General features: G+C 37.7%; 2 protein-coding genes, 1 long non-coding RNA gene and 1 other non-coding gene across 9 annotated transcripts; 3 read left to right on the top strand and 1 right to left on the bottom strand.

The window, feature by feature from the left end:
- Positions 1-916: 916 nt before the first annotated feature.
- On the top strand, positions 917-1,473 carry LOC126600893 (uncharacterized). The gene is made up of 2 exons (XR_007615618.1): positions 917-974; positions 1,140-1,473. It is a non-coding gene; the product is annotated as an uncharacterized LOC126600893 (long non-coding RNA).
- Positions 1,474-2,769: 1,296 nt separating this feature from the next.
- Positions 2,770-13,640, top strand: LOC126600873 (ubiquitin C-terminal hydrolase 12-like). Of its 6 annotated transcripts, none has more exons than XM_050267574.1 (32): positions 2,770-3,000; positions 3,234-3,300; positions 3,526-3,670; positions 3,772-3,929; positions 4,751-5,016; positions 5,117-5,335; positions 5,414-5,522; positions 5,617-5,732; positions 6,034-6,132; positions 6,631-6,740; positions 7,542-7,616; positions 8,018-8,096; positions 8,192-8,338; positions 8,411-8,491; positions 8,602-8,721; positions 8,828-8,950; positions 9,402-9,479; positions 9,594-9,682; positions 9,767-9,875; positions 10,043-10,111; positions 10,231-10,341; positions 10,431-10,486; positions 10,585-10,762; positions 10,860-10,961; positions 11,053-11,124; positions 11,429-11,494; positions 11,908-11,973; positions 12,209-12,295; positions 12,462-12,578; positions 12,696-12,770; positions 12,870-12,956; positions 13,073-13,640. In XM_050267574.1, the coding sequence occupies exons 1-32, from the start codon at positions 2,971-2,973 to the stop codon at positions 13,112-13,114; spliced, it is 3,348 nt and encodes a 1,115-aa protein (XP_050123531.1). In that variant the 5' UTR covers positions 2,770-2,970; the 3' UTR covers positions 13,115-13,640. The 6 variants fall into 6 exon arrangements, with proteins under 6 accessions (XP_050123531.1, XP_050123528.1, XP_050123530.1 ...); XM_050267571.1 differs by having other exon boundaries at positions 3,523-3,670; XM_050267573.1 differs by having other exon boundaries at positions 3,231-3,300.
- A 378-nt stretch (positions 13,641-14,018) lies between these two features.
- On the bottom strand, positions 14,019-16,661 carry LOC126600880 (uncharacterized). The gene is made up of 7 exons (XM_050267582.1): positions 16,344-16,661; positions 16,170-16,263; positions 16,023-16,084; positions 15,751-15,870; positions 15,532-15,644; positions 14,693-14,792; positions 14,019-14,469 (listed from the first exon to the last, which is right to left on the bottom strand). The coding sequence occupies exons 1-7, from the start codon at positions 16,651-16,653 to the stop codon at positions 14,375-14,377; spliced, it is 894 nt and encodes a 297-aa protein (XP_050123539.1). The 5' UTR covers positions 16,654-16,661; the 3' UTR covers positions 14,019-14,374.
- Positions 16,662-16,768: 107 nt separating this feature from the next.
- Positions 16,769-16,841, top strand: TRNAR-CCU (transfer RNA arginine (anticodon CCU)). The gene has a single exon. It is a non-coding gene; the product is annotated as a tRNA-Arg (tRNA).
- Positions 16,842-17,776: the final 935 nt, after the last annotated feature.

The following is a 17,776-nucleotide window of genomic DNA, read 5'->3' as shown; positions in this document are numbered from 1 at the left end:
TTTCAGACCATACCATGCAATGAAAAAATTGAGAATATAAATAACCAGTTCTGGACTTTGCGTGCAGAGGAGGCAAGTTCCTTTTCTCACTTGTACAGTTTTCTTCTTTTATTCAGTTGAACACTTAATAGACTGTAAAAGAGTATAGTCTTGTAGGCAAGAATTGTAATATTTACTTGGTTTTCCACTTTGGATTTGCATTTCTTTAGGCTTCGTTTGGTACGTAGGATCGGATAGATCGCAGAAGATGGATTACTCATGAAGAAAACTCATCCATTCCAATCCGATCCTACATACCAAACGAACTTATTGTGTCGGACTCAATTGGCTTGATGCCAGTGTCAATTGTTTCTATTTTTGTGCGTATCATATTTCAGAAGAAGAGAAAAACTTGGGTGTTTGTGATCGCTTGATTCAAGTTTACCACTTTGCAAAAGGAGAGAGAAACTCGGGTCTTTATGATCGCTTGATTCATCCAAAAAACTTAACGAAAGAGATTGCACAGAAGAATCAGATGGTATTCAAATTCATTTTTCTAAGAAGGAAATTTGGATAATTTTAATGCGCGTTTTTCTTTTCCAAATCAGAAATTGGCCTGCCATCTCAATTAAATATGAAGAATGGTTGCACGAAAATAGTTGTTATTCTTATTAATGATCTTCGTCACTGCTCTTTATACATTTCAAATAGCAAGTAAAAAATTTCGGGGAACCTTTCTTCCTCGTCATCCACGAAGGTGAAACTTTAACTGAAGTTAAGGTATGCGTACAAAGGAAATTGCAGGTCCCCGATGAGGAGTTTTCAAAGGCGCTTGACTCAAACCTTATATATATTGAAAGGTTGATTACATGAATATCGATTCTTATTTTGCTTCCTCGTTTATTTCCCCTTCGGTTGTGCAGCGGAAGTTTGCAGTATTGTGTTGGAGTACTCAGATAATGCTCCTAAGAGGGCTTCTGCAGTAACTCTGACAGGTAACTTCTGCTTTACAAGTATTACTGAAGTGCTTCTCTGTTGTTTATCTCGGCATTCTCAGCCCCCTAGAACAGCCGAGGATGTCGTGGAAAAAGTTTCCCGTATTGTGAAGTTATCCCTTCTACCAAACCAACCTCTCGTGCTAACCATCCACCTTTATGTAGGCAAGTAATCTCCCTAAGGCCGCGGCCGTGGTAAAATCTTGTTATGATGCCAAGGCTGCAAAACTTGAGGCTGAACTGGCCCGAGTTAAGGAAAGCAAGCAGAGGCAACCGCGAATCCAAAAACTGCAGCGGATGAAATGGAGCTTCTTAACAAAGCTTTGCAGATAGCTTTTCCAAATTTGAATGCTTCACTGCCAGGCTTGTTCTGTAGATATACTGAAAAATTGCTTTTAAGTGTGAATAAAACTTTGGTTAGAAACTTTGGATTTTGTCGTAAGGTAGCTTTGCTTGCTTAGTACTCAACGTAGTTTACTAACCATTCAATTTGCTTTCATTTGTGCGTATTTCCTTATCCATTTCTTCTGCATATCTTTTCATCGTCATCCTTCCTCCGCTATACTATTACTAGACTAAGTTTATCATCAAGGTGAAATGATATCGAATCAACATAGAATTTGGAAGCTAAAGTATGAATTATTCGAACGGTTATAACTAATGTAATTAATATTGTATACGAAACACGATTAAGGTAAAAAGCGAACACGAGAGTTTCAATTCTAAAAACACTAATGTAACGTGATTATTATGTACGTAACACTAGATGACACGAATAACCTGTTTACTAGTTAACATGATTAAAATTTTACCTAATTTTCATTAAAACTAAACGTGAAAAGTCATAAATAACATAAAAGATTCTTTTTTATATATTCAAGCGGCATAATTTCATAGAAAATGCTCAAATGCTAAGAAGTATAAGAGAGGGAGATCTCCTTAATCAAATCACATATTACAATGGGAACTTCATTGCCAAGTCGACAAATGTGGGAAGAAGTGGCCTCAGTGATAAAGTTTTGCAGCACATTTGAGACTTCCATAATAGGTCCTATGACATACATTGTAGCATAACTCTTGTGCAATGCCGTTATGATCTGAAGCGATCGCTCTCAAGTTTTTTCTTCTTATGAAACTCCTTATCCACCATTAAAGCCAATTCAACTCTCACCGCGAGTGCCTCTGCTTGCACCGGAGAAAAAAAAACATCATTGAATCTGTAGGCAACAGCTGCCACAAATTCACCTTCATCATTCTTCAAAATAATACCACCTCCACCACCAGTTTTGTGCATTTATCGTCAAAATTTTATAAAAATTATTACATGTAAAATCCCTTAAACTTAAAATTGTGACAATAATAAATTAATAATATATCACCTAAGTTCAGTAGTATGCTTCACCCTTGGCATCAAAGTTTGTATCCTCGTTTCTGTAATTTAAATTTAAATAAATTTAATGTGAACAAAAAAATTAAAGTTGGTGGATTGTATAAAAGTGGAGAAGTCCAGTGCCAATTGTGTAAAGCTTCCAATTATTTATGAATTTATGACATCACCACTTGAACAAAAGCTTTAAAATACCAGTGTACGAGGAAAGATCATGAACCGCCATTTGCCTGTGCGCACGCAAGTGACCCTCCGGATACTGCCACGTAATCTATTTTGTACCCCACCCAACCCATCCCACCCCAGCTGTCGGCTTCCCACTGGTCCTCGCACACGCTCAAGATCTCACTCCTCTTGCACATAAACGCACGGCTCTCCGTCCTTCATATCCCAAACTGCCCCCGTACTTTCACGAAATCCCCGATACGCCCCTCCCCTCCCTGGAGTTTGCACTCAGCGAGCGGCTTGTCTCGGAGCCAGTTTCTTTCGGGAATCCTCTCAAAACGAAGCCCCGCTTCTCTCTCTCTCTCTCTCTCTCTCTCTCTCTCTCTCTACTGTTATCGTTCGTCTCTCTGATTCGTCGATCGGACGGTTCATTGCGCGGCAGCAATGACTATGATGACCCCTGCACCATTAGATGTGAGTACCGACTCCTCCTCTACATTTCCACTCTCGGTTTAATTTCGTTCGGTTTCGGCTTCGTTCTTCGTTTCTGATCGCCTACGATTCTTGGCTCGATCGTCGGTGTCGAATTGGTTGAGTTTTGGGAATTCACCTACTTATGGATTTGCTGCTAGGGTTATGATTCAGTAGGATAGGGTTAGGTTTTTGTCGATCAGAGCTCTGATTTCTGTGTCTTTTGTTAGCAGCAGCAGCAAGAGGACGAAGAGATGCTTGTGCCGCACTCGGATGTGGTCGAAGGCCCTCAGCCTATGGAAGGTTTAATTTTTTTTAGCAATTTTTCGACGATTTACTGTTTGAATTTCTTGAGTTTGTGTTTTTGGTGTGGTTTCGAAGCGTTAGTTGTTTCGTAATTGATTTGAAAGAATTGATTTTTGTGCGAATTTGGCATCACGGGGTTTGATTAGAGTGCAAGTGATTGCATTTTCCGTAGGTTTTTGGTTATGTTGTTTGAAATTATGGTATTTGGTGTGTTGGTAGTAGCCCAAGTGGAGCCAGCTAGTACAGTTGATAGTCAGCCAGTGGAGGATCCTCCAACGATGAAATTCACTTGGACAATTGAGAATTTTACTAGGTTGAACACCAAGAAGCACTACTCTGACACATTCGTTGTTGGCGGCTATAAATGGTATTTTTCACCTGTCTACCAGATGTCAAAAACTGATTTTACAGCTTAAGTTTGGCTTATATTTGTATGGATTTTGACTTGCTTTTGGTTTGTTTGATCAGGCGGATATTGATATTTCCCAAGGGAAACAATGTGGACTACTTGTCAATGTATTTGGATGTGGCAGATTCTGGGACATTGCCATATGGATGGAGTAGATATGCGCACTTCAGCTTGGCTGTAGTTAATCAGATCCATACCAAGTACTCAATAAGAAAGGGTATATTCCTTTACTAGGCTTATTTCCTTTTAGCATTCAAGTTTGTGCTTTTGCCTGGTTGTCGTGTTCCGTTTTCAATTTTTTTTCAATAAGAGCTTTGCTTGTCGTTGGGTAGTCATGGACACCCAAGGCTTTTAATTAGAACTTTTTATCTTTGAACTGGTTGTACTGGTTTTCAACTTCATTTTTCTGAGGTGATGTCATTTAAACGCATTCAATATCTAGTTGATCACCCTAATCTAGATATTGTGAACTTTTAATTCTAATTTTACTCCTCTAAATATCAGAACTATAGAGTAAAGAAAATTCTTCCACCCCATTCTCAATAACATCTTGGCTGATGGCAGCAGCACCATGGACTGACCATGTGCCCATGGGGATTTTGTTTTGGGATTTTTGAAGTTCGAGAAAAAGGGAAAAGAAAAATTATGGAGTACAATGTACCAGCAGATGTTCGAAGTTAATTGAAAACCAAATAGATTGGACCTTTTAGGTATCTGGCTGTCAAATATAGATTAACAGTAAAAGTAAAAACAGGAAGAATTTACTTGGAAACTGTGTGCAATTAAGCAAGAATTCTAGGATGAAAATGCTAACTAAATCAAGGGTTTCCATTTCTTAAGAGATGAGCTTGAGGTGGTCTGGTGACCTTATTAAATTGGAGCAGTGAAGTTAAAAAATGATAACGAATTGTATTTTGTTGGTGTGGCCTATGTTGCAGAACAATGATATGAAATGCATTTAACCAAAACTGAACGAACTTTAATCATATTCTAGACCTTTTGAAGACTTTTGTCCTTAATTGTTGTATGATGTTGCAGACACACAACACCAGTTCAACGCAAGAGAAAGTGACTGGGGATTCACTTCCTTCATGCTTCTTGGTGATCTCTATGACCTGAGTAGGGGATATCTGGTGAACGATACAGTTGTGGTTGAAGCTGAGGTTGCTGTCCGTAAGGTTCTTGATTACTGGTCATATGACTCGAAAAAGGAAACTGGTTATGTTGGGCTCAAGAATCAGGGAGCAACTTGTTATATGAATTCTCTTCTCCAGACTTTGTACCATATACCGTACTTCAGAAAGGTAGTTTACGTGATCTCCTGTTTTCGTTGTAAGCTAAACATGAATTTTCTTGTGAATTTTATATGAAAAGAATTACCTCAATTTTGGACTTACTGACCAGGCCGTGTATCATATGCCAACAACTGAGAATGACATGCCTTCAGGAAGCATTCCTTTGGCACTACAAAGTTTGTTCTATAAGCTTCAATACAATGACAGCAGTGTTGCAACCAAAGAATTGACCAAGTCCTTTGGATGGGATACATATGATTCTTTTATGCAACATGATGTGCAGGAACTTAATAGAGTTCTTTGTGAAAAGCTTGAAGATAAAATGAAGGTATGCGAAGCTTTGAGTTTTGACGATGATTGTAGTTTTTGTTTCCTTTTCATCGTGAAAATTGTTCCGTGGGTGCAGGGAACTGTTGTGGAGGGTACAATACAGCAGTTGTTTGAAGGACATCACATGAATTACATTGAATGCATCAACGTGGACTACAAATCTACAAGAAAAGAATCATTTTATGGTAATATTTTCTTGCACAAATTTCAATTGTTAAGAGTTGGAAATATTTTGTGAATGTCAGTGTATGCCACTGGTTTCTTCTTTTTACTTTGTAGACCTCCAGCTTGATGTGAAAGGCTGCCGGGATGTTTATGCTTCATTTGACAAGTATGTGGAAGTTGAACGTCTAGAGGGTGACAATAAATACCACGCCGAAGAACATGGTTTGCAGGTTAATTACTGAATCACTATCGGTGACTGCAGTTATGCTGTAATTATGATCTGAAGCTGCTCTTAGTTGCTTCCTTTGACAAACCTCTTTCTAAAACTAGTGGTTTACATTATTTCCTGTTGCCAGTGAAATTTTTAATGTGGTTCTCAAAACATTTGTGGGTGGCATCATGCATGTTATATTCTAAATTCTGATTGGATGCCGTCCTTAGTTTTTTCTTTCCATTAAATCACCTGCTGAAGGCAGTATTCTTATTTATTCTAAATGTTTTTCTAAACAAATAATTTGGATGTTATTCCAGGATGCTAAGAAGGGTGTCCTATTTATTGACTTCCCTCCCGTTCTTCAACTTCAGTTAAAGCGATTTGAGTATGATTTTATGCGGGACACAATGGTTAAGGTTTGTACTGGAAGTTTATCTTCCTCCTTCAGCTTCATCTATTTGTTTTATTACATGAAGCATTGGAATTGTAATGAACAGCTTTTTAGTTGAAAACAAAACTGTAGCATGTCAAATATATATCTTCAAATTTTGTATAAGTTCAGGTGAACGACTTGCCTTTGCCTAATGGTTCTAATGTTGATTTTAATTTTTGCTTTATGACTGAATGCTGAAAGATCGATTAAACCCAATCTATGTGGTTCTTATTTTGCCTTTTTAACAACAACCAAGTCTTATCCCACTAATTGGTTTTTTTTTTTTTTGCCTTTCTTTTTGGAAAAGAAGTGATCCCCCCATTTAGTTGAACTTTCTCAATCTAGTGAATTTCGAAGTTATATACTAATGAAATTCGTTTTACCCCTTGGGTTATGTTTGTTTGGTGTGATAATAACATTTTTTAAATGGAAAGCAAATAAATTATCATGGTAAGAATGTTGTATTATTTGTTTTTGGCAGATAAATGATCGCTATGAATTTCCTCTCCAACTTGACCTTGATAGGGAGAATGGAAAATATCTATCACCTGACTCAGATAAGAGTGTTCGCAACCTCTACACCCTTCATAGGTATCTATTTTGCCATGTACTATTGATATAATATTCGTCTGTTTCCTAAATTTGGCATGTTATTTCAATGAATTTTACTTTCCAGACCTTTGCATGCACTCTGCATGTTTTTTTTTTTTTTAACCGAGTGTAGCATACTCAATTTTACTTCACCTTGACATATAATCCCCCAGTGGATAAATCAAATCTTTTCCATTGAAGTTGAAGCTGCGGTGAATAACTATCTGATCCATGGTCATTCATGATGTCTAGGAGTCTCCTTATTTATCAAAGTTCCTTCATGCCTACGACTATTGAGGCATTGTGCCTGTGTATTATTAGTTGATTGGGCGGGATTATGAAAGTTTCAGGTTTAATTTGTCAATTGTGCCCAATAGTGATTATAGTGATTAACCGAGTGTAGCATACTCAATTTTACTTCACCTTGACATATAATCCCCCAGTGGATAAATCAAATCTTTTCCATTGAAGTTGAAGCTGCGTTGAATAACTATCTGATCCATGGTCATTCATGATGTCTAGGAGTCTCCTTATTTATCAAAGTTCCTTCATGCCTACGACTATTGAGGCATTGTGCCTGTGTACTATTAGTTGATTGGGCGGGATTATGAGAAAAGTTTCAGGTTTAATTTGTCAATTGTGCCCAATAGTGATTATAGAATTGAAAAAAAATCCTGACATATATGAAGACGGTTATTCGAACCTGCTTTTGCATCTGCGTGTTAGGTTCATGTTATGTGGAGCTTTGTAATTTTTACTTTGTAATTGGTTACTTACTATGATTATTAACTACTGTTGCAGTGTCTTGGTTCATAGTGGTGGGGTGCATGGTGGACATTACTACGCTTTCATCAGACCAACCCTCTCTGACCAGTGGTACTGATCTCCTGGAATTGATTCTCTCTGTAATTGTTTACAGTTTCTCACATAGAAAAACACATGAGCACGTGCACAGACAGACATTCTCTAACGCTTCTCTTTTGCTTTGCTTCTTACTTTTTTTTGTTACTCCTTGATCAAATAAGTAGGCTTTATTGGAATCTATGTTTCTTACATTGGTTTTCCAATGGATTCTGGCACCATAACTTGGTTACCTGACTGCCTGATTGAGAACTTTAAAGAAAGCAACTGTTTTGCTATAACTTATATGCTTTTTTTTTTTTCAACTATTACTTTGATGTTAGTATTTCTTTATTTGGATTTTTATGCATGACTGAGTGTTCTTGTGCATGCATTTCATATATGTTGATGATGTAATTTGTCATGTCTTGTTTTAGGTACAAATTTGATGATGAACGTGTGACAAAAGAGGATGTGAAGAGGGCTTTAGAAGAGCAGTATGGTGGTGAGGAAGAGGTAGTTTATTTTTGGCTGTATCTCAACTGCTATAATTCTCCTTAACTTTGGAGTTCTTAATTGTCAACTGACCTAATGTTGTTTCTTTCCAACAGTTGCCACAGACCAATCCTGGCTTCAATAATACTCCTTTCAAATTTACAAAGTACTCAAATGCATACATGCTTGTGTATATACGGGATAGTGATAAGGACAAAATAATATGTAACGTGGATGAGAAAGACATAGCCGAACATCTAAGGGTAACATCAAACATAATTCTGGATTCCAGTGTCCAACTAAGAAACTAAACTGACATTCTAGTTTTATTTCAGATAAGGTTGAAGAAAGAACAAGAAGAGAAAGAGGACAAAAGGAGATATAAGGCACAAGCACACCTCTATACAATTATTAAGGTAAAGATTTCTAATTTATCCCTGTTTTCACCATTGCTTGTTCAGGTGTGGTAGTACAGATATTTGGTGTGGAACAAAAAAATTATAGCAAAGTCTAATGATGTGTTTAGGTTGCTCGAGATGAGGATCTGACAGAACAAATTGGAAGGGATATTTATTTTGACCTTGTGGACCATGACAAAGTTCATAGTTTCCGTATTCAGAAACAAATGCCCTTTAATCTTTTCAAGGTACACCAGTACAGGCTGACTTTTGTGCATTCATGTCTTCTTTATTCTTTTCTACCTATTTGGGGTTATGTAGTATGGGAATTCCTAAATTTGACATGGTTAACAGGAGGAGGTTGCAAAAGCGTTTGGCATACCAGTGCAGTTTCAGCGTTTCTGGATTTGGGCCAAGAGACAAAACCACACATATCGCCCCAATCGACCATTGACACCTCAGGAAGAAACACAATCGGTATGTACTTTGCACTTCCAACCTTTGAATAGATTTTCAATTCAAGATGCCTTGCTCCTTGCCTAAGTACATTATTTTTTGCTTTCTTTGTAATTCCCAATTCTTAATTTCTTATTATTCTTACTTTTCTCCCACTTGGATTTATTGGCAAATGTTGTCTTTGTAGAGTCTAACACTGAACTGCTCAAGTTTATGAACGAATGGTGCATGATTATAATTGTTCTCTCTTTTACTTAAGTGCTTAATGTATGGGTTTTTTGGAATTCGGATAATAATTCTTATTTCAGTACTGTTTGAGGCAGTTTCAAATGAAGTTATTCAACTACAAAAAAAATTATGTTGGTCAGTGATAAACCATTGATTGGAGTGTTTTTAACTGCACTTCGGTGCCAAGAAGAGCTTGGTCCAGGTGCCTTATGCCAAGTTATTGATGACGGCTTGCGTTTTTCAGGTTGGACAATTGAGAGAGGTATCAAATAAAACAAACAATGCAGAGCTAAAGCTGTTTTTGGAAGTAGCATTTGGGCTGGTAACCAGTCTTACTCTATTCTTGTTACTACCTGTGTAGTGAGGCTTATTGCAGTTCTAATTGTGTATGAAAGGGATCTTTTCTTCCATTTTATTATTTCTATAAATTCTCCAGGATCTACGTCCTATTCCTCCGCTTGACAAAACCAAGGAAGATATTCTTCTTTTCTTTAAGCTTTATGAGCCTGAGAAACGAGAACTACGGTACCTCCTGCCCTTTCTGCTTAGCTAAATTTTTTTTTTCTGTTGACTTTTGTTTGCTAACTTAAGTTTCTTTTCTGTTTCCAGTTTTGTTGGTAGGTTTTTCGTGAAGAGTTCTAGTAAGCCAGCAGAGATTTTAGGAAAATTAAATCAACTGGCTGGTTTTGCCCCTGAGGAAGAAATTGAACTTTATGAGGTTTGTTTCACTTAATTTTGTAGCATTGTTGTGTCCTAACTCACACACACATATATATACATACATGTAGACTATATATGTATGTTTACATTTACTATATAATTTGTTGCATTCTTTGCTATCGAACTTTAAGCAAACTTTATGTATGTATTTGTGCTAAAATTCAGGAAATTAAGTTTGAGCCTTGTATCATGTGCGAACACCTTGACAAGAAGACCTCATTTCGATTAAGTCAGGTAACTGTTGCTATATTGCATGCTTGGTCTATTGTAAGTATGTGTCTGGTGTAGGAATTAACATTTTGATGCTTTTCTAGGTATTTTTTAGTTAACCATTGGATGCTTTCCTTTTCCAGATTGAAGATGGGGATATTATTTGCTTTCAGAAGTCTACTCCTCTTAAAAGTGAAGAAGAATGTAAATATCCTGATGTTCCTTCGTTTTTGGAATATGTACACAATCGCCAGGTACAAGCTGTCGAAACATTTAATTTGTTTATAGCTGTATTTTGTTGAATGTTAAACCTAACCATGTTGAATGATTTGATACTTTACAGGTTGTTCATTTCCGTTCTTTGGAGAAACCTAAGGAGGAGGATTTCAGTTTAGAATTGTAAGTACTTCCTGAACCATTGTCCCTCATAGTTGAACAGCCCATCATCGTTTTATTATTCAGTGCCCTAATTGTTTTTTTTTCTTGTTATTTTTTAGGTCAAAGCAACACACTTACGATGATGTGGTGGAGAAGTTGGCTCGCCAAATTGGTTTGGATGATCCCACCAAAATCAGACTCACTGCACATAACTGCTATTCTCAGCAACCTAAGCCTCAACCAATTAAATTTCGGGGAGTAGAGCATTTAACTGATATGTTAGTTCATTACAATCAAGTAAGTGGCACTTTGTTGACCTTCCTCTGTTTAATTTTCACTCTCATAAGCATCATGTGGTGTGGCTACTAATTATGCCTATTGTTTCCTTTTTCAGAGCTCTGATATTTTGTATTATGAAGTCTTGGACATCCCCCTGCCAGAATTGCAAGGCCTAAAAAATCTAAAAGTTGCTTTTCATCATGCTACAAAAGATGAGGTATGAGTGAGACTTTTTTTTCAACACCTTCTGGCTATGGACGGCGATTACATCACTGTGCAGATCATAATCTTGAGTGATATGTTTACAGGTGGTGATTCACAATATTAGATTGCCCAAACAGAGCACTGTAGGGGATGTGATTAATGTACTTAAAACGAAGGTATGGTTTCTGTCAATCATATTGGAAATTTTATGTGTTTTCTTTTCGTTTTAGAGTTACTAGCCTGATGTATCTGTAGCACCGATGCAGTGCACTACATATTATATTACCTTTCATTAAAAATTTGTGTCCTTTTTCCTACAGGTTTTTGTACTTTAAGTCCTTAAAGCTGTCTATAATGGATTTCACTCAGCTTCCACTGATAATCATAACTTGAAAAAATATTTAGATGCTCAAATAATTATCTTTGCCTTCTTTAAAAGTTCAGTATAATAGATTTTACTCAATGGTGCACTTGAAACAGGTAGAACTGTCTCATCCAAACGCAGAACTCCGACTGCTTGAGGTTTTCTATCACAAGATCTACAAGGTAATTACTTGTATATCAGCTGTATTGGCGTGTAGGTAAAATTTTTTTGGGTCACTTTTCCCAGAAATGATATGCATCTAGCTTGGCCCCATTTGTAATGTTTGGCATGTTTTAAAGGATCTTATTGTATCAGAAATTATTCCCTCCAATTTAATGTATATAGTTTAGTCTGTAGTTGCACTCAGTTCCTTCTGTTTGATTTCAGATCTTCCCACATAGTGAGAAAATTGAGATCAGAAATTATTCCCTCCAATTTGATGTATATAGTTTAGTCTGTAGTTGCACTCAGTTCCTTCTGTTTGTTTTCAGATCTTCCCACATAGTGAGAAAATTGAGATCAGAAATTATTCCCTCCAATTTAATGTATATAGTTTAGTCTGTAGTCGCACTCAGTTCCTTCCGTTTGTTTTCAGATCTTCCCACATGGTGAGAAAATTGAGAATATAAATGACCAGTACTGGACTTTGCGTGCAGAGGAGGCAAGTTCCTTTCGCCCCCTTTTCTTTATTTAGTTTTATTTTGCGAAGTTTCTTTATTCAATTGAAAATTTTTAGACTGCGGATGTAGTTTTATGGGCATGATCTGTAATTAATTGGTTTTCCCTTTCTGGATTAGCATCCTTACTACTTTATAGGACTGAATTGGATTGATATTTTTTTACCAGTGCTCTTTATGCAGCTGACTTTTTGTTTTTCTTTGTTTCTTGTGCATCAGATTCCAGAAGAAGAGAAAAACTTGGGTCTCCATGATCGCTTGATTCATGTTTACCACTTTACAAAGGACACTGCACAGAACCAGATGGTATGGGAAATTTTAATAAAAATTTTTGAAAGTGGAATTTTCGCTTATTAATTGATATTTTCTTGGTAGAACCATTTGATTACTATTTCAGTTAAAGATGAAGAGTGATTCATTCAAAAACTTTTAAGATTTTAGTAACAATGTTGTTCTTTGTACATTTCAACAGCAAGTACAAAATTTTGGGGAACCTTTCTTCTTGGTCATCCATGAAGGTGAAACTTTAGCTGAAGTTAAAGAACGGATACAAAAAAAATTGCAGGTCCCCGATGAGGAGTTCACCAAGGTACTTGATCCACACCTTATATACATTCAAACATTGCTGGAGGAAAAGATTTGTTTTACCGCTAGAATTAATAGTTCTTTATTTTGTTCCTCATCTATTTCCCTTGTGGTTGTGCAGTGGAAGTTTGCATTCTTGTCACTTGGTCGTCCAGAGTACTTGCAGGATTCTGATGTTGTTTCCAGCCGTTTTCAGGTATGTCTATGGTCTATTGTAATTTTGCGCTTATGGATATTGCCGTTATTGCTTTGCCGGTTCTTTAATTCCACTGTTATGGTTTTTGTTTTTTCTCAGAGAAGAGATGTTTATGGTGCATGGGAGCAGTACCTTGGGTTGGAGCACTCTGATAATGCTCCTAAGAGAGCTTATGCAGCAAATCAGGTAAGTGCTGCCTCTTGGTGTTATACAAATTTCACATTCTTATGCCAAAATAGTGTTATCAAATAAATGGATACCTCCCATTTCTTGGTTTTGATTCACCTCACAATATTTTGCAGAACCGTCACACATATGAGAAGCCGGTTAAAATATACAACTAATAAGAGCTGATGGTCCTCGACTGGTGCATCAGCTTGTACTTAGCATCCCTCAGTGCCACGGAGGCAGTCGGAAAATAGCCAGGATGCAAACGAGATGTAGCTCATATAGGGGTGATTTGGTCAGCAATCGATTGTTGTCGTTTGGGATCAAATATTCATTCACGTGGTTGGGGAAGGGGAAGATCATCTCCCCCTGCTAGAGATGTGCTCTGTTTCTGTTGTTTGTTTTCTTTACCTCCTTATTGAAGGCACCGCCTTGCTTTCGGAGGTTGGTTGCTTTCCTTATACAGCTCCGTTGTAGTTTTAGCAGAGTACATAAGGAGATTTTGAGGGCATGTATATCGGGTACAGTTGGCTGCATTTGCATGTAGGATTGTTCCGTAATATTATTTTTCATGTTCAATTAATTCTCTCTCATTTTCGTGAAGGCCTTGGGAAACAAAAAACTGCGAAACGGGTTTGTATTAGCATGGTTGGCATGTTCAGAATTCTGGCTCTCAGATTGTATAAGATTTACGATTTCACATTGGCGTGTTTGTATGTATCGATCTGTTTATTTTCCGTTTTACAGTTCATCTATGCAGTGTATGACGTGTTGCTTTACATACCAAAGTAAATGAGCACGCGTATTTCATCTTTTATACAACGCCAAAACAAATTTATATCAGGTTAGGATCAATCCACTAGTCATAGCAGGCAATGCCTATAGGGACAGTTGAGGTTACGATTACTTAACGGATATACAGGTACATGGTTATAGCTCTTAACAGTTATACGGGTACATGGTTATAGCTCTTTAACGGTTATAGGTAATTAATTGCGGTTGCCCGCTACCATACCCATTGCCCATCCCTACATGCCCATATGTGGAATAACCCGAAGAAAGGAGATGAGAAGATGGATGTACAAAGAAAATTAATTCAATTGAGTGAGTTTCCAGGAGTGTCCAAAGACGAGAATTGGGAGTAAACGGAACCGCTCGTTAAAGAAATGCGGGTGCAGGACCAGTAAGTAAAATGTACTAGTATGTTAATGCTCTCTCACCATCACTAACACAAAAAGTGAAAACCAAAAACTAAAAATGAAACGGTTCTCAGACGGGCCTTAAAAAGAAATTAAACAACTAATCCGCCGATTCCTTGCGTAAGTGCGTAAACGGCTCACCCAGTTCTGTCAGCAAGATTGCTGGCGTTTTTTTTGCCCCTTTCCATTGGACTATATTCGTGTGTATGAACTCCATCTGATATAATACACATCTCATTACAAAACTCGGTATGAGATTAAACCATTTACGGTCTCAACAACCAATCGATTCATGCGTACAAGCAGCAGCAAGTAAGATCTCGCTTTCGGCCCTATATCAATGAAACAGCACCAAATCAGGTCACTGAATTTGACATCTGTAAAAATCTACCTTTTGGAGTTACGAAAAGTAGTCGGATTGCCTCATGAAAGTTTGGTGGTAAAGAGATTTCAAATGAAATATGTGCGCATATGCCAACAAGTATGGATGCACAGAAGGAATGCTATAGTTCTTGCGTGAAATCATCCTACGAAGAAGTGAAAGAAAGAACTTGCCTAAGCCCAAGGATGAAATTTCATCTTGATGGAAGAAATTAGTCCCCCTCGCTTTCTGTTTCAGGCTTGAGTTAATCTTCTCGACAGCGGCAAGCAGGTCCTTAAAGTCGAGTTCAACACAACACAAATTATCAGAAATTGGAAACAAAATGAACAGAAAAATTGACATTATGCATAAACTATAAAGCAAATTGCGATAATTATCGAGGATTGATGTATTCATTTAAGACTAAAACTCGTAAGTTTCTACATGCACATGAAAGCACGGTCAGTTTGTCAGCAACTCACCACGGATCTTATTCTACCCTAATGTCATTCTTATTTCCTTTCATTTTTCTTGCTCGATGAAGACACAGCAAGAGCTAGATGAATATATGAAGACACTATATCGAAATCATCTGGGTTACACAGTGCATCATACATACTCATGAACTCGATGAACAATGCCTAAATCTGCATGCAACATCCTCAAATAACGTTTCAACACCTGAAGATGAACAATGACAACACTGAGATCTCTCGTGCTCTATCACCTTTGGGGTTGCTAAAGTCGAAATCTTTAGGATATCATTCTTAACACTCAAGCACAATTAACACTGAAAGTAAATCTTAAGAGCTGAAACTGTAAAATTCGATATCCAACATCTTACAGCTTTCGGAATGATATAAATTCCTATCATTATCTTCTTGTCTTTTCTTAAAAAACTTCATTTAGTCCATTCCTAAGATAGATATACCTCTCTATATTTTATCAACGTGGGGATTCCAAATGCGGACAGGATGCATTACTTGCAAAAAAACAAGAATGCAATATCAAGAAACATGTAGCAATTTCATACCTCCCAAGGTGCTAAACTTTTCATGTAGGAAGGAAGGCTCTCGTAATCATCCCGGGACACCTTTACAAGAGGCAAAGGAAGTTCAGCTAGCTTTGGTTTATCCTCAACTTCACCTACATTAGCAATGCCGACATCAATGGGCAATACTCGCAAGATGTTGTTCCAAGCTAAATCGATGGTTTTCAATGGAAACATACTATAAAAGACACAGTTAAATACCAAAATCAGATAGCAATCTATCTCCGGAAGCTCCTGAGGTCTTCGTGGAAGGATCATATGACCCCTTTAAGGATTTCAACACATGCATAGATACATCAGTGTCCTCATTTTTATCATTTGCTGCAAGATAATGAGTGATAGAACTGAAAATGTCAATTGCAAAGACGAAAATTAAACAGAAACTACGAAGATAAAGAAACCGAAATTCAAGCATTGTGAACTAGAAATCACAAACAAACAGAGATTTAGGGTTTTGACTTCAAATTTCTCACCTAAAGATGCAAGAGATGCATCCGAAAGCCCAAGCTTCTTCAAACTCAGAGACTCATCCAATCTAATCGAAACACTAAGAAAACACAAATCGAAATTCCAATTCCCAATTTTATAAATTTCAATTTTCAATTCTTAAATAAGGATACAAATCTTCTTCTTCATCAATGACAGGTGCATCGAATCCGTCCTCCTCATCAACCGGCGTCGATGTAAAATCTTCATCGTCGTCCATCTCAAGTTCTGCAATAAAACCATAACTAATTAGAAATTATGAAAAATTACAATCTAAAGGCGTGTTTGGCTGGCTAGAAAATTAGTACCGGCGACGGAGGAGGGGGAGAGACGATGTTGGAGGTGGAGGAGGCGGGTTTGGTTGTCCTTGTAGACCTCGGAGCAGTGTCCCAAGAGCTCCTCGAAGGAGACGGTGCCGAACGACATCGTTTCGAGGAGGTTGAGTTGGGTGCTGGCGGCGGAGACGCGGCGGTTGAGTGATTGGAGGAAGGTGGACGACGCCGTATCCAGAGGGATGGGGCGGCGGTCGACGGAAGTTTTGAGGGCGTCGCAGCTGCTCTGGAGGTGGTTGCAGAAGGACGCCACGCCCTTGCACAAGCTCCGAATCGATTCCTCCATCCCTCTCTAGTTCTCAACTCCTGTTTGGCTCCCTTATATTTCATTTCGAATTAAATGGGCGGGAAGTAAATGTAGTAGTGGTTATAAAGTTTTATAGGGTATGTCGTATTAACCAGCGCCTGTAGCTCAGTGGATAGAGCGTCTGTTTCCTAAGCAGAAGGCCGTAGGTTCGACCCCTACCTGGCGCGAACTAATTTTTATTTTCCCTTTTTTTTAGCTTTTTATGCCATTTTTTACAAACAAGTTATGTCGTACGGTGATACCACGTCAACAGCCGACAACACACACAAATACTAAAACACATTCATGTGATTTTTTACAAACAATTTATGTCGTACGGTGATACTACGTGGCCTTTCGACCACACACACACACACTAAAACACACATCATTCGCCTTTTTACCCATTTACAAGCGTTCGAACAAACCGAAAAATCTTTCTAGTTTATTGTAACTTTAGAAATAGGTAATTGGATTAGATTTGCTATGCTGATTAGTGTTTTCCTCTGGATCAACTACGGCTCGTAGTGGAAGTATTTTTTTAAATGACTGAAAACATTTTTAAAGAATATTTTTAAGCTCCAAAAGCACTTTGAAATGTTTCGTGCAAAAAACACCAATTATGTGTTTCTCGCAAGAGTCCCCGTCTTTATAGTTTACACTAGGATGTTCAAGGAGTTGTTATTTCTGGCAAGCATCACATCATTTTTTTACACTGAGCTATAATCCATATGGACACAGATATCACAAGAAACCATCCCTTTCATTTCTGTATGTTCAAGTAATTGTGCTACTGCCATAATTAAAAGGAATTAAATTTCCATATTACGCTCATCATCCGTTCATGCAATAAAACCTCATGGCCAGTGTTCGGGCAAAGATTTCTCTGAAGAAGGTTCCTTGGACCTCAGCACAGCTCCCCAAGGGATTGACACTTTATACGTGTAATCGGGCTCTTACTTGTTGATGTGCTACAAGAAGAGAACAAAGTTAGTTCTAAAATGTGCCTTTGTGGGGCCTTAGGTATAGGTCTTAAGGTTCGCAATCAAAACCTGGCATCTCAGTATAATGCTAAACAAAACAATCTTTAAACTCGTGTAGAAGACTGACTATCTTTGCCCGA

The sequence above is a fragment of the Malus sylvestris genome, chromosome 14 (assembly GCF_916048215.2).
Source record: "Malus sylvestris chromosome 14, drMalSylv7.2, whole genome shotgun sequence".
Lineage (NCBI taxonomy): Eukaryota > Viridiplantae > Streptophyta > Magnoliopsida > Rosales > Rosaceae > Malus > Malus sylvestris.
Note: the sequence above shows the minus strand (reverse complement) of the source record. Positions and strands in the feature narration are given on the sequence as shown.